This window comes from Calonectris borealis, chromosome 32 (assembly GCF_964195595.1).
Source record: "Calonectris borealis chromosome 32, bCalBor7.hap1.2, whole genome shotgun sequence".
NCBI lineage: Eukaryota > Metazoa > Chordata > Aves > Procellariiformes > Procellariidae > Calonectris > Calonectris borealis.
The window spans coordinates 477,631-502,856 of record NC_134343.1 but is presented as its reverse complement, the minus strand read 5'-3'; the positions used below and the strand labels follow the sequence as shown (position 1 = coordinate 502,856).

At 58.4% G+C, this 25,226-nt stretch overlaps 1 protein-coding gene across 3 annotated transcripts in view; it reads left to right on the top strand.

Annotated features, from left to right (window-relative positions):
- BICRA (BRD4 interacting chromatin remodeling complex associated protein) overlaps positions 1–22,646 on the top strand; it is a 37,404-nt gene extending 14,758 nt beyond the window's left edge. For 2 of the 3 annotated variants that reach the window (XM_075134416.1, XM_075134415.1), the window contains 13 exons: positions 5,065–5,110; positions 5,873–5,915; positions 6,358–6,423; positions 7,793–9,775; positions 13,260–13,892; positions 14,942–15,122; positions 15,490–15,608; positions 16,121–16,246; positions 16,823–16,881; positions 17,962–18,110; positions 18,523–18,617; positions 19,086–19,188; positions 19,768–22,646. In XM_075134416.1, coding sequence (XP_074990517.1) covers positions 5,065–5,110; positions 5,873–5,915; positions 6,358–6,423; positions 7,793–9,775; positions 13,260–13,892; positions 14,942–15,122; positions 15,490–15,608; positions 16,121–16,246; positions 16,823–16,881; positions 17,962–18,110; positions 18,523–18,617; positions 19,086–19,188; positions 19,768–20,972 — 4,808 coding nt within the window. In that variant the 3' untranslated portion in view covers positions 20,973–22,646. The remainder of the gene's footprint in view (positions 1–5,064; positions 5,111–5,872; positions 5,916–6,357; positions 6,424–7,792; positions 9,776–13,259; positions 13,893–14,941; positions 15,123–15,489; positions 15,609–16,120; positions 16,247–16,822; positions 16,882–17,961; positions 18,111–18,522; positions 18,618–19,085; positions 19,189–19,767) is intronic. The other variant, XM_075134417.1, reaches the window with a different exon arrangement.
- Positions 22,647–25,226: the final 2,580 nt, after the last annotated feature.

Genomic DNA, 25,226 nt, shown 5'->3' with positions numbered 1-25,226 from the left:
CGCTGCCGTTCCCAGCTTTCGCGAGCGTGTGGCGTGCGTGCGAGATCTAAAAATAGGCTGCCATCGAGTGTTACCGTATAATAAAATCAAGTCGGAGCTACCGTTGGCACGAAGCATCCCCTGCGCGGAGCGGAGCGAGGAGCCGCAGAAGACGCTGCGGCGTCTGATGTTGTTGCCGTCGGTTCGGCACGCAGAGCGCAGCTGTTACTGAAACACTTAAACACAGCTTTTGCCAAAAATATGTTCTTCTGCCTTCTCATAAACAAAATGGGGAAAAACGCCATCCAGCGCGAAAGCAAAATGGGGCTGTAAAACATCTCAGGGAGTTTCGCCGCGGTTTTCGAAGGGTTATTTCGCTTCGTGGCCGGCGTCGTACCGCCACGAGCAGCGATTTCTGGCTGCCTTCTTTCCCCCCTTATGCATTTGGTTAATTTCTGGGACGACGTAACTTTTAACGTCGCAGATCAAAACGAGCGCGGGATGGTAACGCTGACGGCAGGCTTCCCCCTCTCGTTTTTCTGTGCTTTGCTGGGCTCTTGGAAACGAAAAGCAAAACGCTTCACCGAAGGTCGGCTTTGGTGAAAACGCCACGTGTTTTACAGCTCCCTTTTCTTAAGTTATTTACAAAGTGTGAGCAAGCGCGGCTGTGACCACGTACGTGCGCGTAACATCCTAAATCTTCCAGGGGTGACACCAGAAACGTTCGATGGTGGTGTCAGGAGGGGATCAAACGCTTAAAAATAACGTTGGGGGAAGAGAATCGCGGCGGGGTTTGCTTGAAACACCCTCTCGGGTTGGCGGCTCCCTGCGTTTGAAAGAGGAGGGCGTCTCTGACAACGCTCGGAACGTCTGCTGCAATTTTCAGATTAATTAAACAGCGCCGTAGTGTTTTATACGTACGGACACGCGTTTAACGGCGCTAAAGAAACGAGCTTGTTTAAGACGGTTTAAGGACGTTGGCCCGCGGATCCCGACGCCTTTCCCAAGTGCTGCAATCGTGGTTGTGATTTTGCAGAGGAGGAAAGGACCGAAAGCACGGGAACGCGAGGCAAGGTCAGTAGTGGGAACGGATCCAGGGCTTCGGCGTTCTTACCTCGTGACCCGTTCGCTGAATCACATTGTCTCGTCGTCCTGCCACCAAGTACTCTAAATATATCCGCGGTGGGCAGGGCGGTTGTAGAAATCGACTTTCCGTAGCCTTACCAGCGTGACTGGGGCATGAAATAACGTTAGTAAGTGCTCACGCTGTCGGTTTTTTGTTTTTTTGGGGTGTTTTTTTTTTTTTTTAAAAAAAAGTATTTTGGATTCCTGAACTTCTCTCAGCTTGCAGGTTTTCAGCCTCCTCGCAGGACGACGCGAGGATTGACGTTTGAAAGTGTTTCGAAGAACTTAAAAAGTCCTCTGCGGCTGCGGAGCGCCTGGGCTGGCCGCTGCCGGGGAAAGGGGCGTCGGGTGCGTTGGCGAAATCGTTCGGTTCTTAAGTGGAATATGGCAAAAACGACAGGGAGAAAAATAAATCCGAGAAGTTTGGGGGGAAAAAACAAGAAAATGTGCCTTTTTTTAATAAAAGCAATATCTTCAGAAGTGAGGTAACGACAGGGTGGGGTTTTTTGTACATTTTCAAGGTATAAACCCGGCTCTTTACAAATAAAATTACGCAAAGCTTGCTGTGCCTACGCAGCAAACTGAATTGACTGGAACGCTCGCCGGCCTCCCGCATTTTGCGCTTCGGAGGCTGCAGAGCTCTCGTAGGGGATGGTTCCCAAGCTTCGCTTCGCAGCTCGAGTACCGCACGACCGCGGAGCGGGGCGAGACCCCGTCCTTCCGCCGGCCGCGCTGTCGGTGTCGTACGTAACTTCCCGCTTACCGAATAATTCAAACCAACCGTCAGGATGCCGAGGACCCCCCTTTTTTGTCGTTGAAGAGCCTCAAATACGATTGCCCGGGTATAGAGTTACGTTAACGCGCGTGAAACGCTCCCGTTCCCCGGTGATCTCCTATCCCTGCTTGCCGTTTTAAAAGGGGGAAACCCCGTCATCTCGTATCGCGCCCGCGACGTTAACAACGCTTTCCCTCTGCTTCCCGTCTCCGAAGAGTTTTAAATACTTAAAACTCTTGCGGTATAGGTAAGTGTGGTTTTGGAGGCAGAAATAAATGAAAAATAACGCGTACCAAGCGCCTGAGCCCTTGCAGGAGGCGGACGGAGGACGACGTCCTCCCTGCTCGCGCCCGGCTAGGGAGCGATAAAGCCGCCGGAGGTTGAGGGAGTCGGTATTTCGAGTGAAATCTTATTTTGTGGTTTAAAAAGGGGTAAAAACGGGCCACCTCGGGTCACCGGTTCATCACCCGTTCGGCGTTATTGGCTTATTTTGGTTTTGTTCTACCCCGACAACAGGGAAGGTGCGTCCAGCCCAGCAGCGAAGCAAATCCTTCCGCAAATCGGTTATTTCTCCGTTTTTTGGTTTACTTCAAACGCGTTGTAGCGGCTTCGACGTCGTAACTTCCCCAGCCCTGCGGCGATGATGCGGCTCGCGGTTCGTGACGTCACGCTTGTTCCTTTCCTATAGCAACAGAGCGTCGCCCTCGAACGCGGCCGGGCTGGTGCTCGCCGTCGGCTCCTCCGTGCCTGCGGATAAAAGTAAGCGGTTTTATTGCGTATATTTAAGGAATATCTTATGTTTGTATTTGCGGTGAGAACTCAGACCGCTGGGGCTTTCGTCTGCTTTCGGATACAGCTTTTTAATTATTATTTTTAAGGTTCAGGCCCCGGCTCTCCCTCCTGTCCGTTAATTAGCGATAACGGACCTGACCCACCTCGGCACCGCGCTGCTTCGTAACTGTGAAAAATAATACACGATATTCCTGGTCTAATTTAATAATATCTTGGCCCTCGCTCCGCCTGAGTGCGTTCAGGGTCGGGATCCGCTCTTCGCGCGGGCGCGCCCGGCGCGGCTGCCGTACGTCGTCGCTTTTAAAAGCGGTTTTAATTTCCTCCTCCCAACCCGGCGAGCCGTCCGCGATCAATATCCAGAAATAGCCAGAAATCCAGGCAAAGCATCTCTTAATTCATAAATCCTCCCGAGGCTCCGTCACGCGACGGAAAGCCAAAAATGGGGGGAAAACTGAAATATCGTCGTTTTGGGGGGTGATTTCCGCTGAGCTGGGCTTTCTCAGCCTTAGGAATTACGGGTGCGCGGTTAGGAACGCCGGCGGGAGATGCTCTGCTGCCTTGGGGAGACGCGGTGCCGCGTGCGCCCGCCGGGCAGGGAGGGATTTCAGCTGGAACTGGGAGAAAATCTCCATTCCGCCTCCCTGTAGTCGCTCCGTTATTCCTAAACGCTCCGCAGGACGCCTGAAACAGCGGAAGAATTAAAAGACGCGGTCTCGTTCTACGCGTGGAGCGGTGCGTGCTCTCCAGGTTACGGTCTTCCCCGGAGTAATTAAGTCGAGCGGTCTGGGAGCTTTCGCTGACGTATTTAGATTATTCATTTCCCAGTCCTGAAAATAATGACAGCCGGCGGACAACTGTTGAAGTCGGATTGTTCGAAACGCTGAACTCCAGCCCGTTAAAGGTGTTTTTGTCCTGCAGCGAGCTTCCCTATTTTTTTTTCTTTAGAGTTTACTGAAGCAGCTGACTTTTTTTTTTTCCCCCCTTCTCCTTGATTTTTATTAATTGAGTCTCATTAGGGAGTTTCGTACCCCTGCGCCTCCAGACCACAGCTGTGGGGCAGATCTGAGGAAAAGAGGGAAAACACCAAAAAAACACCCCAAACCCCCACCGTTTTCCAAACCTGATCATAAAAAGGGTTTTGCGAGGAAGCGGACCGGTGCCAGATCTCAGGTTATCGGCGGAAAATCCTCAATTCCACCTTCGGAAGCGAAACGCCTCCCGGTACGTTTTACCACAGGGAAAGTTTAGGGATAAAAATGCACAAATGGGTGATTTTTTTTTAAATGCCAAGCCGTGCCTGCGGGTGCCGGGATCTGGCTCGCGCCGCGTCCCGGTGCTCCCGGCGTTGAGGGTCCGGGACCGTCCTACGGCAGGCGCAGCCGGCCGGGGTCAGCGGTCCCCCTCGGTGGGGTGAAAACAAGGCGAAAACGTGCCGGTTTGGGTTTCAGAGTGAAACCTAAGCCCCGGCTGGGAGAACTGCCGGTAAATCTATCCGGTGGAGGGATGAGCGAGCGCGGTGGAGGGACGGGAGCGGTGGAGGTGTCGTGGTTCAGCCACGGCCGCTCGCCTCAGTGGGGTGGGGGAGAGAATCGGGGGGGAAAAGAAAAAAAAAAAAGAGTAAAATGAGTTGGATTGAGATAAAGACAGTTTAATAGAACAGAAAAGGAAGGGAAAAATAAGAATAATGGTGATAGAAGATACAAAATGAGCGAGGCACGATGCAATTGCCACCCGCCGACCGATGCCCAGCCAGTCCCCGAGCCGCGCTCGCTGCTCCCCAGCTTATATACGTCGTATGGTATGGAATACCCCCGCGGCCAGTTGGGCTGGCTGTCCTGGCTGCGCCCCCCCAGCTGCCTCTGCACCCGGCAGAGCACGGGGAGCTGAAAAGTCCTTGGCCAGCGCAAGCGCTGCTTCGCAACAACTAAAACCATCGGTGCGTTGTCGACGCTTTTCTCACGCTAAATCCAAAACGCGGCGCCGTACCAGCCGCTAGGAAGAAAACTAACTCGATCCCAGCCGAAACCGGGACTTTTCGGAGCGTGGCGGAGGGACGAGCGGGTTACGGGGCTCGGCTGACGGCGCTTTCGGCTTTGCGGTTGTCTCCCGCTGCTCGAGGACCGACGGTGGAGAGGGGTGGCTTTGCCTCCGTACCGGAGGGGGCAATGGTTGTCCCGTTTCTGACTGGTGGACCCTCCTTTTGGGGTGTCCTCTGGTCCGGTCCCCTGTCCCCCACCATCGGAGAGCAGCAGGGCATCATCATCATCATCATCATCACCGCCGCCGGGGACAGGGGAGGAAAAGCGAGGCGCGGTGTTAGGAGGGGAGCGAGGAGCAGCTCCCGATCCCTCCGCTCTCCTGACGGTAACGTGGTCTCTCTCCGCTCTTTGCAGTTGACATGGATGATGAAGACGGCCGGTGCCTGCTAGATGTAATTTGGTAAGTAGCACCGCGCCGCGAGGTGGGCGCCGCGGCGGTTCGGCGGCGTTAGGGGTGGGAAGGGGTTTCTGCCACCCTCGGTCTGTCCCCATCGGTCACCGGGGCTTCTCCAGTGCCGGGCTGGGTCTCCCAGAGCCAAAAATCATCCGAGGTGTGCTCCAGAGGGTCTGCAGACTTCCCCGGCTCGCAAACCCCTCCTGATTTATCTTTTTCTTTCCTCCTGTGAAGCTCGGGGGGCTCCGGGGCGGAGCCGGAGGGGGTTTTCCACGGCTTCACACGAGGAAAGGACGGACTCTCCGCATCCCGCCTTTAATGTCCATAACTCCCGTCTCTCTCGTGTTTTGCCAACAACTATGACTTTTAGGGGTCCGTGCGCTGCTCCGGGCTGGGGATGCTCGTTAGCAGGTCGCCCAAATGATGTTTTTTGACAAACTGCCTGTCGACAGCCAAGGCGGGCTAATTTTTCCAACGGGGTTTATTGTGATTATGAAACTGTTGGTAATTGGGGCTTGGCAGAATTATCAGGGGAAGGGGAGTACGGCAGCGTTAGAAGAAAACTGACCTTCTCCGAGCCCCTATACGTTAACTTATATCTGTAATAAAGCATAGCCGTTGAAGTATAAATCGGTGTACGTCATTAGTTAGTGCACTTCAGAGCGTTCAAAGAGACGTTAACGCGTTAATTAGAAACACGCGTTTCGCTCCCGACTCAACGCGGGTCACGTGTTGCATCCCTAAATGGTTTCGTGTGTTGTTTTGCAGCGATCCTCAGGCCTTGAACGATTTTTTACATGGATCCGAAAAGGTGAGCGACGACTTGCTTCTCTTCACCAAAAACCGTAACGCAAACTTCCTTTTTTTTGGGTTTTTTTTTTTTTCTTTCTTAATAAACAACGAGTTTTCCTAAAGAAAACAACCCCCAAGTTCAGGATCGTTTTAGTTTTTAGGACTTTTTAGGACCCCAGCCAAGCGCAGCGGGCAGCTCTCGGCCCGGCAGCTCCCGCCGCTGCCCCTGCGGAGCAGCCAGCCGGGGTTTTGGGGCGCTTTGAGCCGAAATGGGGTGCCTGCTGGCAGGGGACGGGGAGGGACGCTGCCCCACCGCTGCCCCCGGGTGAGAGCTCGGCGCTTTCCAGGGGCTGCCCGTCAGCAACTGCACCCCCTTTTTTTTTTTTCTTTTTTCCTTTTTTTCCTTCATTTTTTTTTCATACTATATCTAAAGAAAGTAAATCAAATCTTTTTAATTACAGATTGACAGTGATGATCTCCTGGACAACACAGGAGATGCAGCCAGTGCCTTTTTTGAAGGTGCTGGGGTATGTATTTTTTTAATTTATACTTGGGGAACGTCAGCTTAGAAACCTTTCCTTTTTTTTTTTCTTTTTTTTTCTTTTTTTTTCCTTTTTTTTTTTTTTGTTTCATAGGCTTGTTTTTCATCTGTTTCCCAGGTCTAGCAAAAGAGGCAGGACGCAGGGATTATTCCCCAAGATTTATAGAGAAGGAGCTCCAGCAGGTTCCCCATGTATCGGGGGAGAAAAGTTGATTTCAGGTGCAGCTGTAAAGTCCGCTTTCGGCCTGGGAAAAGCTTTGAGGCTAGGAAATCAGGTGCAAAAAGAGCAAGGTTTAACCATGCTCTCCCACCTCGAAGGCGATAGAGATAATTTGGAAGAATGCTTAATAAACTTGGTGAGAAGAAAAATCCCTCTCAGTTCCCCCCTTTCCTCGCAGACCGCTGCCACAGCGAAGGTGAAATATCTGGAAGCAGATTCTAAAAATCCTCTTTTTTTTTTCCCTTTTCCCCCAAGAGCATGGGTTACTCTGCATGGATAACATTCAAGCATGCTTATTTTTTTTTTCCTCTATTTCCAGTTACATTGTAATAAATCTTGATTATTTTTTTTTATTATCTTTTTTTTTTTTTCTTCCTCCATTGCGCTTTATTTTTTTACAAAGACTTTGGGTAAAGATGCCGACGCTTTATAACCGATAAATTTATCTAGCAGTTGAGGTTTACTTTAATTTTTTTTTTTTTTTTTTTTTTTTACATTTTATTTTTTAACGTCTTAGCAGACCTGAGTTTTACAAAACTCGACGGCACAGAGCTGGTGGGGTCCGAGGTTAGGCTGCATGTGGCTTTTCCGTTATTTTCGTGGTTCTTCCCAGCGCAGCCTTTGCTGGGAACACCCTTCCTACGCCCTCCCTATAGGAAGGCCGCCTATAGCGGCGCGCGTCTGAGCGAACTCGGCTGCTGCTCGAACGTCTCTTGCAAGGAAAGGGCTGGCTTGTCGTTGAGTTTTTAGGCTTGTTGCTAGAACACGAAATTGCCGCTTCCGATTCCAACGACAGCTTGATTTTTAAGAGTAAGAAAGGCAAGGAACGTATTCCGGTGGCGCTAACGCGTGAAAACGTCAAGCTTTTAAACCCTCCTCGGGACGCCGTTAACCAGCTCTGCCCCTCCCTCCGCTAAAGCGAGCCGTTTGATGTCCGTCTCGCCCGCTCTCAAACGATGCCGCGCGTTCATTTAGGCTCTCCCGGGGATGCCGAAGCCCTTTCCGCGCGTAGCGAGCGGAGGCGGGGGCGGCGTTCGCCCGCTCCTCTCCGAGGTGTTGAGTTGAAGCCCTCTCCCCCCGTGCCCGAGCTCAATGCCTTCTTCTCTCTCCTCCCCTCCGACCTGCCCTCTCCCAGCTGCACGTTCAGGAGCCCTCCGGCAACCACCTGAGCACCGAGCAGAGTCAGCCCGCCACCAGCGTGGACCTTGACTTTCTAGAAGATGACATCCTGGGGTCGCCGTCCGGCGGCGGGGCGAACCTGCAGAACTCGGACCAGCCCTGCGACATCCTCCAGCAGAGCCTGCAAGAGGCGAACATCACCGAGCAGACGCTGGAGGCGGAGGCCGAGCTGGACCTGGGCTCCTTCCAGCTTCCCACCCTGCAGCCGGTGGTGCAGACGGCTTCCGACGGCACCCCGCAGATCTTCTCCGGCGGGGCCGACCTCATCGGGCTGCAGCAACCTGCCGTCCTGACGCACCAAGCCTTGGTGCAGCAGTCGGTGGGAGCGGATGTCGTCAACAAGGCCATCAGCGTTCAGCCTTTCCTCCAGCAAGTCGGCTTGGGGAACGTCACCATCCAACCCATCTCCAACCTCCAGGGTTTGCCCAACGGGAGTCCCAGCGGGACGCTGGGCATCGGGCCGATCCAGGTGGTGGGGCAGCAAGTCATGGCCATCAACCAGTCGGCGCAGCAGATCATCGCCAAGCAGGTTCAGCCCTCCCAAGTGGCCACCATGCCCGTCGGCAGCTACATCACCCAGACGGCACCCGAGCAGCAGCAGGTCACCCTCGCCTCCACGGGGGTCTCTCCGCAAAGCGCCGGTCTCGTCATCCAGAAGAACTTGCCGACGGTGGCTACCACGACGCTGAACGGGAACTCCATGTTCGGGAACGTGTCCGGGACTCAAGGCTCCCAGCCGCTCACCGTCACCTCCAACTTGAGCAGCCCCTTGGTGCAGGCCCAAAACGTCATCATTCACAGGACGCCCACCCCGATTCAACCCAAACCCGCGGGGGTCCTCCAGCAGAAACTCTACCAGATCACCCCCAAACCCTTCGGTTCCAACAACACCACCCTGACCATCCAGAACGAAGCCACCCTGCAGCAGCAGAAGGCCCAGCAGAACCTGACCTTCATGGCCAGCAAACCCGGGCAGAACGTGGTGCTCTCGGGCTTCCCCCAAGGGCTTCCAGCCAACGTCTTCAAGCAGCCGCCGCCGCAGCAGCAAGCCCTCAGCAAGCCCATGAGCGTCCACTTGCTGAACCAGGGCAGCAGCATCGTCATCCCCGCCCAGCACGTCCCGCAGGCCATGCTGCAGGGCCAGAACCAGTTCCTCCTCCCCGGGCAACTGGCGGGCGCCTCCGCCGTCCAGATCCCCCAGCAGCTCTCGGCGCTGCAGGCCAACATGGGAGGGCAGATCTTGACCACCTCCCACCCCGGCGGACAAGCCCATATCATAACTAGCCAAGGGCCGGGCGGACAACTGATAACCAACCAAGCCTTGCCGGCTCAGATCCTCACCAACCAGAACATCGCCAGCCAGCTGAACCTGGGCCAGGTGCTCACCTCCCAGAACGCCCACGGCACCGCTCACATACTCTCGGCACCCATCCAGCTCCAGCCCGGCCAGGTGGGTCAGCCGGCTCTTTTCCAGATGCCCGTTTCGCTGGCGGGCAGCTTGACCACGCAGAGCCAACCCTCCGTAGCCGCCTCGCTGGGTCAGGCGGGGCAGACGGTGATCCAGGGGGTGACGCTGCCCAACCAGGTGGCCATGCTCAACGCCACCGAAAACCTGGGCCAGGCGGTGAGCATCCAAGCCTCCGCCGCCGCCAGCAGCCAAAGCCCCGGCCTGGTCCAACCGCAGCCGGCTTCGGCCGCCAGCCTGCTGCCCGGCGCCGACCAGTCCTCCATCCTCACCGTCCAAACCGCCTCCCAGCCTCCCGCCCCGCTCCAGCTCAACGTCCCGCCGCCGCCGCCGCCGCCTCCGCCGCCCGCCCAGCAGCCCGTCGCTTCCCAGCCCAGCCCCAGTTTGGCCTCCAGCCCGGAGAAGATCATCCTGGGGCAGGCAGCCGCCGGAGCCGTCATCAACCAGGACTCCATGCAGATGTTCCTACAGCAGGCAAGTAGAGCCCCTCCGGGCGGTGGCCGCGGTCTTTGCGGCCCCTTGGGCGTTTGCAGAGCGGCACCGGGCGCGGCGGGCTCCGGCCAGCCCCGCTTTCGGGCTTGCTTTACGCGCCGTACGTGCTCCTTTAATTCTTTACGGTGGTGTCTTCCCGCCGTAGGGCAATGCCCTTCCTCGGCGGGTGTTTAAATTTAAAGTTGCCGGCAGCAGCGAGCGGGGCTCGGGGCCGTTCTGCACGTGGTCGGGTGCCATCGCCTTGGCTTTGGAAGGAGGAGCCGGTGACGGCTCCGTCCGGGTCACCAAAGCCACGGCCGCGGCACAGGGGGGGTCGGCGCGGACCCGGCGTCCGCCTCGTCCCCGCGCTCCGTCTGCGGCTCAGGGTTGAGCTCAGCCCGCGGCGTCGGTCCTGCATTCCCACTCAGGGTTTTCTACCTTCGTTAGCTCGAGTCAGACCTTTAAAAATAATTGCGGCGGCTCTAGAAGCAACGACAGCAGCCGGGTGGGCAGCGAGAGTCCCCGCTGCGGTGGGTGCGACCCACCCGAGTACCAGCACGAGGAGGGCGAGGGCTGCGGACGTCTCGTCTGGTCTTACCTACGTTGGTAAAGGGTTCAGCGACGTTTTAGACACCAGATTTGAAGCGTTGCGGGTTTTCTTTATTCTTAAACTCGCATTCATAAAGGTGGGTGCTGGTCCATAACCTACCAAAGTCCCTGAATTATCGGAGAAGGAGATGGGAAGAGAGCGAGCGCTCTCTATTGTTTTATCATTATTATTATTATTATTTCGGTAGCGGGAAGCTTTAAAATTCTCATTTGAACTTTTTTTGGCGTGACTAGTAGCACGGATACGTCTTCCTAGGTATTTGGGCTTGATGTTGACAGTCACCTCCCGGCATTGCAGCGTAATTAAAACCAGGCATCTGCTAAAGGGTTACAGCTCGCGCCGTCGCCGGGGGGTTTAAGAAACTCACGGCCGCCCCCGAGACTCGGGAGTAGAGAAAACCCTTCCCGCCCTCGGGAGAAGCCGGCGCGCAGGGCTTGGCAGGCGCCGTGCGCCCCGGCTCCGCCAGCTTTCCTCTTTATTTGCCGTTTAATTCAGGTTGAGGTGTTAACGCTTAGTCCTGGCGGCGCGGGGCTTCTCCTGCGTTTCACGGTAGGCTTTTTGCCGGGATCTACCTAAATCTGCGATGGCGCTAAATATTCCTGCGGCTGCGTTACTGGACGGCGGTCGGACGCGGTGGGTCCCGGTGCCTTCCCCTGCAAAGTCCCTCTCCCACCTCCAGAGAGAGCTCTTGCCCTCGCCGGCCGCTCCGGCGCCGTCCTTCCCCTCCTGCCAACCCTGGAAAACGCGGTGCCCGCGTCCGGGGCGAGAGCAGCCGTCGTTTTCCCTTCGGCAGCCGCCTTGCGGCGTTGCCGATGAAGTAGGCGTAGCGCCGCCGGGATGGACACGGCGAGAGGCCGGCGAAGGAGGAGGGACCCGTAAACGCGGTCCCTGCTAAACGCGTCGGACGGGAGCCGGCGGCAGCCGGAGTTTTATCCGGCACGGCAGGAGAGGGCACCGAATCCCTCGGCGGCGCCCGCCGATGCCTCTGCCCGTCGTAGAGTCAGCGGCAGCGCCGGCGCGGCTCGGCACCGGAGCCCGGCAGCGGCGGAGCCGGAGGGACCGAGCCCTGGTGCCCAGCTCCCGGCCGGCCCTCCCCCTTGCCAGGTAGCCCTCGCCCCTCCTGCTTCGGCCCCCTCCCCGTCCCACTTCTCCCCCCAGCATCTCCCCGCTTCCCCCCCCTTCTCTCGGCAGGAGCGGGGACCCCCGAGCGCCGTCGCCCGGCGTGAGAACTGTTGAGCTGCACGTGGCAGCTCGCGGTGACCCCGAGTCCTGCCGCGGAGGCGTTCCCCCAAACCGCCGGCACAGCCGAACCGCCCCGGGGCGGCGGATGCTTGCAAAGGTGATGCTCCGTGTGCGGAGCACGCTGCCGTACGGAAAACTTGATCCGGCAGTGGAAAACCGTGCGCTGGAGCGCATCGCGCGTGCTACAGCAGAGGGTTCGGGTAACGTCCGACGTCTCCCGGCGTTTATTTTTGCCCTGCCCACCTTTAAAGTTTCCAAGTTCTTCCTCCGGTCCGGTTTTCTCCGCTGGATCCGCGCTTAGCCAGCGAAACGGCCGCCGTTTTGCTTTCGAAGGGAAGGCGGCCGCGTTTGCTCCGCTCGCCGTGGCGGGAAGGAGAGGGGAGAAGTTCTCCCTCCTGCGCCCCGCGGCTCGGCACCCAGAATTCAGTGGAATCCGGTAATTTATCGCTTGACGAAGGCGAGCTGCTGCTGGACCAGCCGTTCGGAGGTTTTACCCCCCCAAAACCACAGCTCACAGCCCCGGGGGGGGGCTGCGGGAGTCTCCTCTCGGCTGCAGCCCTCCTCCCCCTGCCAGCCACCCCGCCGTCCGTCCCTCTGTCCGTCCGTCTCCCCTCCGAGCTCCGGCTGCTCCCGCTCGCTTGCTGCAGGTCCTCACTAACCCTGAAAGCTGCTGCCGCCCTGCGTTGCCTTTTCTTCTCCTCTCCCTTCCCGCTCGCGAGCCGCTGTCTGCTGCGGTTTTGTCCCCGCCAGAGGCTTCCTTCCTTTTTTTTTCCCCCCCCCTCAATTCTTTATATTCCCGCAGCGCTTGGTCGTTATAAAGCACCATAACTGCTATTAATCAGAGGGATGTTTTGAGGCGCAGGGAGAGCGCGGCTCCCGAGGTGAATCTCGCCCCAGAAATTGAAATAGCGGGATGCTGAGCGGGCGCTCGCAGCAGCGAGGGCCGTTAGGGCCGTCCTCGTTAACCCCCGGCCGGCGTGAGCTGCTCCGGGGAGCCGATGGCCACGGACCCCCTTCCCCGGGGGAGCGGCAGCCTCAGCTCTGCACCGGCTGCGCTGGGAAAGGAGGGCAGGGTACGTCCAAGCATCGCTCCAGCCAGTCCTGGGGGCGGTGGTAAGGGCGTTTTTGGGGAAGAAAACTAGAAAACGCTTATTCCCTGGTCTCACGGGGCGTCCGGGCGTCCTGGCCCGGGGGTCCCCGCCTCGGCTGACGTGGCCGCAGCGTGGAGCTGCTTTTGGAAGCCCAAGCGAAGCCAGGGTAGATGCCCTCCTGCAGTTTTACCTTATCCCCACCCTAAAAAACGCTTTTAAAAGCGATGTTGGGGCACGCTGGGGGCTGGGCGAGTCCGGCGGCGGTGCCGTGCCCCCCAGCACCCCCGGGCGGGACGGGGGCTGCCCCAGCAGCGTTACCGGGGGGCTTAGGGAGGGTGCTAGGGCGATCGCCCAAGAGCAGGAGCTCGTTTTCCCTGGGGTTTCGTTACCGCAGGAGGCAGAGAGGCTCGACGAGCGATTTGCGAAGCCGCTTTCAGAGCGGTTTGCGCTGCCGGCACGGTTCGCCGTCGCGTTTGACGTCTTCGAGGGCAAAACTCCTTCCTGAGCTTCGACTAACTTCTTCCTCTTTCCTTCTCTGTTTCAGTTACCTGCAGGGCAGCAGAAGCTCCCTGGAGCCTCCCCGTCCCCTTCGCTACCTCATCCTCCCCTGGGGGACAGCCCGCAGCTCCCGGCCGCCCACCTCCCCCAAATGCAGTCCCCCCACCCCTCCCGGCCCCCCTCCCAGCCCCAGCCCCTCTCCCGGCCCCCCTCGCGACCCCACTCTCGCCCTCCCTCCCAGCCGCAGACCCTCTCCCGGCCCCCCTCCGAGCCGCTCTCCCGCTCCTGCACCCCCCAGGCGCCCGTGCCCGGCCTCTACGTCATCCAGAACCAGCTGGCCTCGTCCCCCCTCGGCGGGGGGCAGCACCCCCTGCGCCCACCCTCCCAGCCCCAGCCCCCCTTCCAGCCGCCGCCGGCGCAGGCAGAAGCCGCCCCGCCGCCGGCGCAGCTCCAGGTCCAGCTCCCGGCGCCGGCAGAGGTCCAGCACGCCCACTCCCCCCATTTCCAGTTGCAGTTTCCATCCCAGAGCCAAATCAAACCTCCCACTCCCACCCACGCTCTCCACCTAACCGCGGAGCAGCAGAGGAGCTTTCCGATGGTCCCGAGCCAATTCCAAACCCTCCCGGCCATTCCCAATCCCGCTCCTCAGCAGAAGCAAATACTGGACAGGTTCCAGCAGGTAAATAAGTACCGTCGAGGGTCTCACGCCGGGCGTAGGTAGCGTGGCAAAACGCGGCCGCGAGCCTCCCGCCGTCGGGAGAACCGAGGGATTAGAGGCAAAATCCGGAAGCAAAACCCGTCCGGTTCCTCCCAGGCAGGTCCCCGGGGGCTTCTGAAGCGGCTGCTGCTTCCTCGGCGCAGCCCCGTTATTCTTTGGGGGGGGGGGGGGGGCGGTTTTTGGGGTGCCGAGCGGGTTTGTGCCGTGGGTTACGTCTGGCTCTGCCGCCTGTCGTCGCAGGAATGCACGTGCGTACCTTAACGGAGAGGCGTCTTCCGCGCCTGCGATTTATGCGTTGGTTTGTAAATAAGACGAGGAGGCGGCGTTGGCGGCGACAGACATAAAAGCGTGCCCCGTTCTCCCGTGACGAGCATCCCCCCCCGAGACCTCTCCTGTCCGGGCAGGGGTCAAATCCTGCCCGAGTTTGTGATTTTGGGGGGGGTGCAGGTGTTCAGGCTGGGTCTGTGGGGTGCGAGGGCCTCGTGGAGCAGCCCAGCCCTCGTTAACGGTGCCTCGCTGATGGAGAGGGGGGGGTCAGGGACTTCCCAGTGAAGTACCCAAAAAAACCCCAGGCTTCTAAAATTAAACTGCAGTTACTTATTTTATAAACTGCGGGGGGTGGGCGAGGAGCGGGGAATGAAAAGGGCAATGCTTGAGCTCGGTTTTATTTAACTGCACGTTCACTTAAAGCAAACTCCCCTTATAAGGACCCGATTTGCTCTTTTCGAGCGCACGGGCCCCGTTCCCCGTGGTTTCGACCCCGGGCACCCGCGGAGCTGGACAGGGGGGAGCTCGGCAGGTCCCTTTTTTGCTTCTCTCGCGCCCGTCTCCCAGCGCTGAGGCTGGGGCGGGGGGGGGACAGCAGACGGTCCCTTCCCTCCTCGTGCCTTCGTGCCCGAGCGACGGTACTCGCAGATTCGAAAGCGAAGGGTTCAGGGCACGTTTTCAACTTCTGGGGTTTGTTTTTTCTTTTTTTTTTCCCCCCTCCCCTTCTCTTTTCTCCGGCGCAGGTGCCCCAGGGGATCATCCTGCAGACCAAGCAGCAGCCTCCCACCAGCCAGGCTTCCCCCGCGCTCGGCCAGTTCAGCAGCCCGTCCTCCTCCGTCCTGGTGAGCGGCCAGGGGCAGCCGGTGACGGTGACGACCGCGCCAGCCCCCCACGCGCCCGCCGCCCTCCCGCCTTCCACCGCAGGTTCGTGCCGCCGGCTCCAGCTCTCGGGGAAAATAAAAAAAAAAAAAAAACAACAAACAAAACACGGGAGGGTATCCCAAACCCACCGGGCATCCCGGGACGCCGGCGTCGCCGTGCGCGAGCGTCGCATCGCCCTTTTTTTGGGAGAGCCGAGCTGCTGAAGCGATGCAAGAAAAGGGCGGTGGGGTGATGGCGCGGGGAGCCGGGGTCGGGGCGATCAAACTCTGCTGCTCGTTCACGCTCCCGTTTTTTTTGATGAAGCTCGGTCCTTCGGGATGCAACGTGCTGGGGGAATCCAGGACGGACGTTATTTATTACCTAGGCTTGAACTTAAACACGAAACCCCCGTCTGTTTTACGTTTGCTAGGTATTACCGCCCCGGTTCCTGCAGAGAGTAAAACCTTCTCCAGCGTTTCCACGCCGATTCCTGCTGGGAAGGGGGCTGCAGCCCAGGGGAAGCCTCTTGCCATACAGCAGCCGGTTCAGGTGAGGAAGCATTTTTCAGGGTTTTCCATTTTATGCCAAAGTTTTCCACCTTGAGAGTAAACAAATCTGTCAGTGTTCCCCTCCGTTTTATCAAAAAGGAAGAATTAATTGCCAGAAACCTTTTTCCCCCCCACTTTTCAAGTGCTGTGAACCTCTAAAGATGATACAGAATTAACCATTCCCAGCAATATTAATGAAACTTTTGGGGAGGGGGGCTGCTTTGCGCCTCCTCTTCAAGAGAATTGATTACTTACCCATGATTTAATGGCACGTCAGGGCTGTTGACGTAGATTTCTGGAAGTACAAATTAGAATAATTCTATTTTTACGCAAAAATACATCCTAGACTTGGGCATTTACACGCGAGCAGCGAGGAGGCCTCCTGCGAGCTCTTTCGCCAACGACCAACGTCGTCTCGCCAGCCAGTTTCTCACTGCGAGTTTTGGCAATTGTTACTCCGTGAAATCGCCCCGGGCTTCTAAATAAAGCGATTTCTTCTCCTTTCTTCCGCAGACTAAGCCTGGCGTGATCAGTTCTGTCTCAGGCCTGAACCTCGGGAAGGGTCCCTTGCAGATCCAGGTCGTTGGGAAGGGATTATCGCAGCTCGTGCCCTCGGTCCCCGTGCAGAGCCAGCAGCTGGTGAGCTCGCCCCGACGGGCGCGCGGGGGGGGGGTTTTTTTAAAAAGCAGAGCCTGCGGAGAGCTCTTCCGAGGAGCGACCTCGCCGGGACGATGTGGCGCGCCTCGCGAGGACTGGCCGCCGTCGGGCTTTGTCCTCGAAAGGAAGGAGGTTTAAGTCGCATCCCAGTCGTGTGGGAACTCTAAATGTACCAAAATATAAGTACGCCAAATCTATATGTATTTGGTCTCTTTATATATTGGGGTATTTGGTACGTATGTACGGATTTATGCATTATTTATGAATACAAGTATACTCTCAATACACCACGAGCTGGTTCGTCAAAGCCAGCAGAAGCCTTGCTCCGTACTTACAATCCGCGCTTTCTCCTTTTGCTCCTTCCCCTAATTCTAAACCAATTCGATCCGTTTTCTTCCTTCCTAGAGCAGTTGCCAGTCTCCACAATTTCCTCTGTCTCAATCCCCTCGAAAGAGGATGAATTCCCCCTGGGGCGGGCTCAGTCCGGCCGCCGGCGCGGCTTAAACCCGGCGCCTCGGTGGCGTCCCCTCTCACCCCTCTCCTTTCTTCTCCCACCAGTACGACAGCAAGCTCGGTCTGAAGAAAGCCCCGACGCTACAGCCCAGCAAGGAAGCTTGGTGAGCGCGCCGGGGGGGCGATGAATCGGAGAACGTCTTGCCGCTGCGCCTCCGTTCGTTACCGTAGAGCGTTTCCCTGGCCTCCTTGGTCTTCTTCCGTCTCTTTATCAGGGATCTGGAGGAGGGGATCGGGTGCTCCCTCAGTTGGGAGACGACCCCCAGCTGGGCGGGAGCGTTGATCTGCTGGGGGTGGGAAGGGTCCACAGAGGGACCTGGGCAGGCTGGGGCCATGGGCCCAGGCCAACGTGTGAGGTCCAACGAGGCCAACTGGGGCCACCACAACCCCACAACGCTGCAGGCTTGGGGCAGAGCGGCTGGGAGGGAGCAGAGGAAAAGGACCTGGGGCGCTGGTCGGCAGCTGGACGTGAGCCGGCCGCGTGCCCAGGTGGCCAAGAAGGCCAACAACATCCTGGCCTGTATCAGCACTGGTGTGGCCAGCAGGAGCAGGGAGGTGATCGTGCCCCTGTACTGGGCACTGGTGAGGCCGCACCTCGAATCCTGTGTTCAGTTTTGGGCCCCTCACCACAAGAAGGACATGGAGGGGCTGGAGCGTGTCCAGAGGAGGGCAACGAAGCTGGTGAAGGGCCTGGAGCACAAGTCTGATGGGGAGCGGCTGAGGGAACTGGGGGTGTTCAGCCTGGAGAAGAGGAGGCTGAGGGGAGACCTCATCGCTCTACAACTCCCTGAAAGGAGGTTGTAGCCAGGTGGGGGTTGGTCTCTTCCCAAGGAACAGCGATGGGACGAGAGGAAATGGCCTCAAGTTGCGCCAGGGGAGGTTTAGATTGGACACGAGGAGAAATTTCCAAAAAAAGAGTGGTCAGGCCTTGGACCAGGCTGCCCAGGGACATGGTGGAGTCCCCATCCCTGGGGGGATTTAAAAGCCGTGTGGATGAGGCGCTTGGGGACATGGTGTAGTGGGCATGGGGGTTGGGTTGACGGTTGGACTCGATGATCTCAGAGGTCTTTTCCAACCTTAATGATCCTATGATTCTTCCACGTGATGCTGTTAACACTGGAAACGGGGAATTTTCCGTGTCAAAACCACCCCCCCCCGGCAGTTTTCCCTCTCCTTCCTTGCAGTTTCCTGGAGCAGCTGCACAAACACCAGGGCGCGGTGCTGCATCCCGACTACAAGACGTCGTTCCGCTCCTTCGACGATGCCTTGCAGCGGCTCCTGCCCTACCACGTCTACCAGGGGATGCTGCCCTCCGCCCAGGACTACCGGAAGGGTGAGTCCTCCCCGGGGCTGCTAAAACGTGCGGGTTGAGCTTTAAAAAAAAGTACTTTTAGCACCAAAAGTACTTTTAGTGCTAAAAAAAAAAATGGAGAAACTACCTATGCCTTCCCTCTAGAAAAACATAAATTCCCAAGACAATATGTTTGAAGTTTTCCAGGGGTTCTGACCTGGAGTAGTTCACAGCTACGTTCAAGTTTTGTCACAGTCTCTGTATGTTTTGAGAAATCCTTAAAACAGATTCTTAACAGTCACAGCAACTAAAAATCACACTGAACCCCTTTTTTCAGGGTCTCCCCTAGCTAAGTCCACTGAAAAAACTAATAATAAAGAGCCGCCGACCCCCTCTCTGCGCTTGCCTTGTGACACGAGCTTTCTTTTTCTCCCCATCCTCCTCTTCCTCGCAGTGGACGAGGAGTTTGAAGTGGTGTCTACCCAGCTGCTGAAGCGGACGCAAGCGATGTTGAACAAGTACCGCCTGCTGCTCTTAGAGGAGTCTCGGGTGAGTCCGGCGTCCCGCCTTCTCCGATCCGACCCCTGGGGCTAACGAACACCATTATTTCTCCAACGCGGGCTGCTCGGATCGATCCCCGGCTTTCCCGGTTCGAGTTTAGCGCCGTGTCGTCTGCGCGGGCTCTGTCCCGCCGCGGTGGAGGCGGCGGGGGCTCAGCCCCTGGATTTCGGCGGGGAGAGGAAAGCTTTCCCCTCCCTGCCATCGGCTCGGTCCCATCTTTGCCACGTATTTATCTTGCCACCTATTTATCTTGCCGCGTATTTATCTTGCCGCCTATTTATCTTGCCGCGTATTTATCTTGCCGTGAATTCGGCAGCTCCGCGCTGAGCCTTCGTTGCTCTTTGTGAAGGGGGATGGGAAAAACCTGGAAGAATAAGAGGTGGTGATGTGTAACCCCAGCCGCTCTTCCTCCCCGTCCCTCTCCTCCTCCTCCTCCTTGCTGTTCCTCGTCTGCAGAGAGTCAGTCCTTCGGCGGAGATGGTGATGATCGACCGCATGTTTATACAGGAAGAAAAGACCATGTTAGCGCTCGACAAGCAGCTGGCAAAGGAGAAACCAGGTGGGAGACGAATTATTGCTTTTCTTTGTCCGCCTTTTATAACCATATGCCTGTTTTTTGACGTTTTCCTCCTCTTCAGAGGCTGCGTACCCTGCCATGCCCGGGGCAGGACGGCGTCAGCCTGTTCCGCCGGGGTCAGCGGGGATTTGGGGGAAAAGCTCTTGAAAATCAGATTGCGCGTTACCTGCTGCCGCCCGTGCTCTTCCCCGCCCGCCCCTCTGTGTTAAAGATCTCGGTGGCCAAAGTCTTATTTAACGCGGAGCGCGTGCAGCGTTCGGGCTCCCGGCAAATTGCTCTTTGTTCCCGGCTGCCCTGGAGGTTTTTGTTAAAGGTTTGTGCTAAGTTACCGCGTCTTTCCCCGGGCGAGATCCGAAGGGATGAGCTCCGTGAGAAGCGGAAGTTCTCGGAGGGAAGAGGGGCTGAGAGGCGAGAGGGGGAAAAAAAATACATCCCAGCGCAAGCGGGCGAAACTATTTAGCAGTGACGTTGTTATAATAGTAATATTTTTATTTAAAAGGAAAAAAATTAATAAAGGGAGAGCGCCTCGCGCTAACGCCTGCCGCGCTGTTTCCCTTCCAGACGAGTACGTCTCCTCCTCCTCCTCCCGCTCGCAGAGCCTCTCCTCCTCGGCGGCCCTGCCCTCCGTCTCCAGCGCGGCGCCGGCCCCCGAGAGCCTGAAGGTGCCCCCCGCGCCGGCCGCCCCCCCCCTCCACCCCACCAAACTGGTGATCAAGCACAGCGGGGGCTCCCCGTCGGTCACCTGGGCCAAGGCTTCCCCCTCCCTGGACGGGGACGAGGACGCCCTGCCCTCCCGGAGCAAACCCCCCATCAAAACCTACGAGGCGCGCAGTCGCATCGGCCTCAAGTTGAAGATCAAGCAGGAGGCCGGGCTCAGCAAAGTGGTCCACAACACCGCCTTGGACCCCGTCCACCAGCCGCCCCCCGCCTCCCGCCTCGTCAAAGGACCCGAGCCGCACGCCGCCGCCGCCGCCGCCTCCGCCGCCGCCGCCGGGCAGATGAACGGGACCGTCGACCACGTCGCCTCGGCTCCCGCCGAGAAGAAACCCGTCGTGACTTACTGCCGGCTCCCTCTTCGCAAGACCTACCGCGAAAACGTCGACGCTTTCGTGGCCGAGAAGCCCGCCGACGCCTGCCCCAAGGGGAGCGCCCCGAAAGCCGACAAACTCCCCGGCGCCCTCCTCGTCAAGCAGGAGGAGGGTTCCCGGAGCGTCATCACCTCCCGCAAGAGCCAGGACAGCCCCTCGGCGGCGGCCGCCGCGGAGAAGAGCCGGCCGGAGGAGAGCTCCAAGCTCCTCTTCTTCAACAGGAGCGACGCCCGTTCCCTCGTCCTGCAGGACAGCCCGGCCCCACAGAAGACCGACGACTCCACCAGTGGCCTTATGAAGGAGCTTGCGGAAGTCGAGGACGAATTTTACCGCGGGATGATAAAACCCGAGCCCCCCGACCAAGGTTCGGGTTCAGAACTCACCTGGGAGGTGCCGCTGCCCCCGGCCAAGCGTCGGAAGTCGGAGTCCTTCGAGGTGGACAACGCCAGCTTCTCCAGCGACAGCCCCCAGGACGATTCCCTCAACGAGCACCTACAGAGCGCCATCGACAGCATCCTCAACCTGCAGCAACCTCAGGCGGGGGCTCAGAACGTCCGGACGCCTTCCTCCTCCTACAACTCCTCTTCCTCCCCCTTCTCCTCCCCCGTCCACCGTACGGACGCCTACCTTGCCCCTAATCACAACGGTGGCCTTGGAGCAAGGACGTTGAACAGATAACAGCGGAGCGGCAGCGGGACGCTGAGCGAGGACCGGAGAGAGGAAGAGGAAGAAGACGAAGAAGAAGCTCTTGCTGGTTGGATGCGGTTGAGCACCCCCCCCCCCCATGCTGGTGCCACCTCCCAAACGGGCCGGGAGAAGCCGGGGAACGGAGGGGCGTCCCGGGGAGGGGGATGATTCCCCCCACCCCAAACGGGGGGGGGGGTTTGGTTTTTTTGGATGTTGTAAAGCGCGAGCGGAGGCTGCGTTTACCATCCCGCGCCAGGCGAGCGAGCGCCCGGGGGCGGACTGGTGGGGCCCGTAGCTGTTGTCGGCCGTGTAATTTAGATTCTGTAACAAATCGCTAATAACGAATATCCCATCGGTCTATTCTCTCTTTCCCCCCCCCCTCCCCCATCCTGCTCCCGTCCCGTCAGCCCGGAGCAGGTCACGAATCTTGGGGAGGCCCAAGAGGACTCTGCAGTCGTTGCCCCCCCCCCCCAAAAAAAAGTTTATCCTTCCTTTTAAGTTATTTCAGATACGGCGCGGGCTTGGGGACCCTCCGGCTGGTCAGCAAGGGGGGGGAAGGCAAGCAAGGCAACGCAAACACTAACGGAAAAGCCAAGTTTACAGTGGGTTTTGTGCCCGGCGGAGAAGCGAAATCTGGGGCTGGCGGAGGGGAGGAATTCCAGCCGGGGAGGGGGGGGGGATCCCGCTTCCGCTTTCCCCCGTTGCCCCCCCCCCCAGCTCTGCCTCACCTCTTCCGCAGAAAATGCCAGGAAGGATGAGTTTTCGAAAGGAAAAAAAAAAAAAAAAAAAAAAAAAAGAGCGATTTTATGCTGCCAGCGCACCCTCCCCCCCCCAAAAAAAAAAAAAAAATCAGTATTTTGTCCGACGCCAGAAGCTCCCGGGAGGATCCGTCCCGTCCCGCTCTGCCTTAGGGCGTCCCCCCCCGGGGCGCCGGCTCTTTTCCCCTTTTCCCTCTAAAACCACCCGGCTCCCCCCATCCCCGTGGGGTTTTTTTGGGTTTTTTTTTTTTCCCTTCCCCTTTTTTTTCCTTTCGGAGGCAATAAGTTAACGCGGACTCCACGCGCCGTCGCCCCGCGCGCCGCCGCCCCTGCGCATCCACGTACCTGCGGCCGCGTGTACGGACACGGTCGGCCGGCGCCGGGGGTGCCTGTGTATGTACGTGGGATGTATACGTGGGATGTATACGTGTGATCCATACAGCAGCGGGGCGGGGGCGGGTGTAGGGGCAGGAAGGAGAAAACGGGGGGGGGGTTTTGGGGCAAAACCCTGCAGATCTGGGGCAGACGCCCACCCGTGACGGGGGTGGGGGGGAAAAAAAACCACAAACGGCATCTGAACGTCGGCTTTTTCCGGGTTGGTTTTTTATTATTAATTATTATTATTATTATTATTATTATTTTTATTATTATTATTCTTTTTTTCCTCTCTCTCGAAGCGATTCCGGTGAGAGGGAGCCTCTGTGCTGGGCGGTGTAAACAGGGAGGGATCGCCCTTGGAAACAGAAAACACCCTTCCTCGGCCGGCGGCAGCTCCCCCTCCTCCGAAACCCAACGAACAACAACAAAAAAAACCACCCGCAAAATTTAAAAATTTGGGGCAAAGCCGCTGCCCCGCGGGATTTTTAATTTATTTTTTTTTTTTAGGGGGGGGGGGGGGAAACCAAACCCAAAACCCAGGAAAAGAGCGAAGCGGGCGTCGCGTTCCCTCCTTCTCCAGCCCCCTCTCGCCACCGCGGCGTGCCGGAACGCCGTGGCGTGGCATCGTCCAGCGCCGGGCCGGCTGCTCCGGCGGGATGAGGCTGGAGAGGAGCCCGCGGCCGCTCCCTGCCCACCTCCGGGGGCCCTTTCTTTTTTTATTTTAATTTTTTTGGGTTTTTTTTTTTTTTTTCCCCCTTTTGCTTCTATATTTTCCTCCCCCCCAAGGAACCATAAATCTCCTTTTCCCGAGCCTGGGAACGGGCGGCGAGCGCGCTCGGCATTCCTCCGCGCTTGCTCACGGCGCGCTGGCTCGCCCACGCCCGCGGCCTCGGCCGTCGAAGCCCCCCCCGCGCCGCCGCCGGCCTGAATCCCCCTCCTTAATCCAGAAATTCCCGCTGGTTTTTATTTCTCCCGGAAAAAGCCCAAAACCCCCCCACCGCATCCCACCCCGACGGAGCGACCGGGTTTTGGGAATACCGGGAGACCCAGCCGGGCGCTCCCCCGCTCCTTCTTTTCCTCTTTTTTCACCCAAAAAAAAAAAAGCCTTAGAGGGTCCGCCGGCGGGGAGCGGGGTTCATCCCGGGGGGAAGGGGCTTGGGCGGGTGGGACCCGGCGTTCCCTGGGAACGGGGGGGGTGGGAGCCCCCTTGGCTCATCCCGGGGCTGGGGAGAGCAAACCCGAGGTAATTTGGGTTTTTTTTTTTTTCTTAATTATTCCTATTTTGAGGCGATTTCCCGTTCTCCCCGCACCGTTGGGCGCGCGCGGGCGACGCCGGACCCCCGAGCCCCCGGCACGGCGACTGGCTGGGGGCAGCAATAAGGGACGACGGTTCCCAGGCGAAAATATTTGGCGTTTTCTTTTTTATATATACGTATATATATATAAAAATGTATATTAAATTGTTTGGGGTTTTTTGTTTAGTGTCTTAATTTTTTTTTTTTTTTTTTTTTTTTTTTGAAATCGAGAAGGAAGCGTGGATTTGGGATCGTTACCTCCTTATTTTTCCTTTCTCTGCGAGACGGATCCCTTGGAAAACCCGAGATTTCCCTTTTTCACCCAAAAAGGGCCGTTCGGCGCCGCCGGGGAGGGGGGGACGCGGCTCTCCAGCGTCCCCCAGGTTTGGGGAGAAAAATCCAGGTTTGGCCATTGGGATCTTGCCCCCGGGGGGGGATCGACCCTTTCCCACCCGATTTCGTCCACGTTTCTGGGGGGTTTAATCCCCATTTTTTGGGGGGGGGGAAGGCAAAAAACAGATGGGCCCCCCCAAATCCTGCTCCGTCCTCGCCCCCGGGGCGGTGACGGGGAGTAACGACCCCCAAACGAGTCCGACGCCCCCCCCCCCCCCCCGTCCCCTCCCGCCCCGCCGGTACCAGTGAACGCTATCACAGTTCGAAACAAAATATAGTACTATAAAATAATTTTGTACTGTATTTATTGTGTATAACGATTTTTTTAAAGAATTATGTACATTTAGTACTTCTGTGTAAATTAAATCGCTCTTCTTTTTAAAAACTGCCCCCGCCTCGCTCCTCCCTCTTGCTTTCGGCAGCCCCGGCGCCCAAAATCCCCCCCGCGACCCTCCCGCCCCGGGAAAATGATCGAAAACCGGGGAAAACCGAAAAAACGGCTGCTGAGCCCCAGGGCGGAGGATTTGGGGGAACCCGCAGCGCCCCCCGGCCTTTCGGGGTGAATTCTGAGGGGTTTGGGAGTCGCAGGTCCCTGGGGGTGCTTCCCACGAGTGGGGCTGGGGGCTCGGGGGGAGACCCGGGACCCAGATCCCACCCGTGAGTGGGGCTGGGGGCTCGGGGGGAGACCCGGGACCCAGATCCCACCCGTGAGTGGGGCTGGGGGCTCGGGGGGGACTGAGGACCCGGGTCCCACCCGTGAGTGGGGCTGGGGGCTCGAGGGGAGACCCGGGACCCGGGTCCCACCCATGAGTGGGGCTGGGGGCTCGGGGGGAGACCCGGGACCCAGATCCCACCCGTGAGCGGGGCTGGGGGCTCGGGGGGGACCCAGGACCCGGGTCCCACCCGTGAGTGGGGCTGGGGGCTCGGGGGGAGACCCGGGACCCAGATCCCACCCGTGAGTGGGGCTGGGGGCTCGGGGAAGAGACCCAGGACCCGGATCCCACCCGTGAGTGGGTCTGGGGGAGACAACCAGGGACCCGGACCCCACCCACGAGTGGGGTCTGGGGGGGACCACCAGCACCGTGCCAGGATACCGGGGGGGGCGGAAGGCGGCGGGGAGCCCCCGGCAGCAGCGGGGCCGGGAGGATCCCGAATCCCGGACGGAACGAAACCCCCCGGAGCCTTCGGTGGGGCCGGGGGTCCCGGGGGGGGCTTCACCGCATCCCGGCGCCTCCGCCACGGGCCGGGCCGGCCCGGGAACCGCGGCGTCCGGTTCTCGCGAGCCCTCCCGTGCCCGGCCCCTTCCCAGCCCCGATGTTAATTTATTAATTTTTTTTTTATTATTATTTTTTATGGCTCGATCTCAAACTTCCACTCCCCCCCCCGATAATTTATGTTAATATATTCCTCCCCCCCCCCCC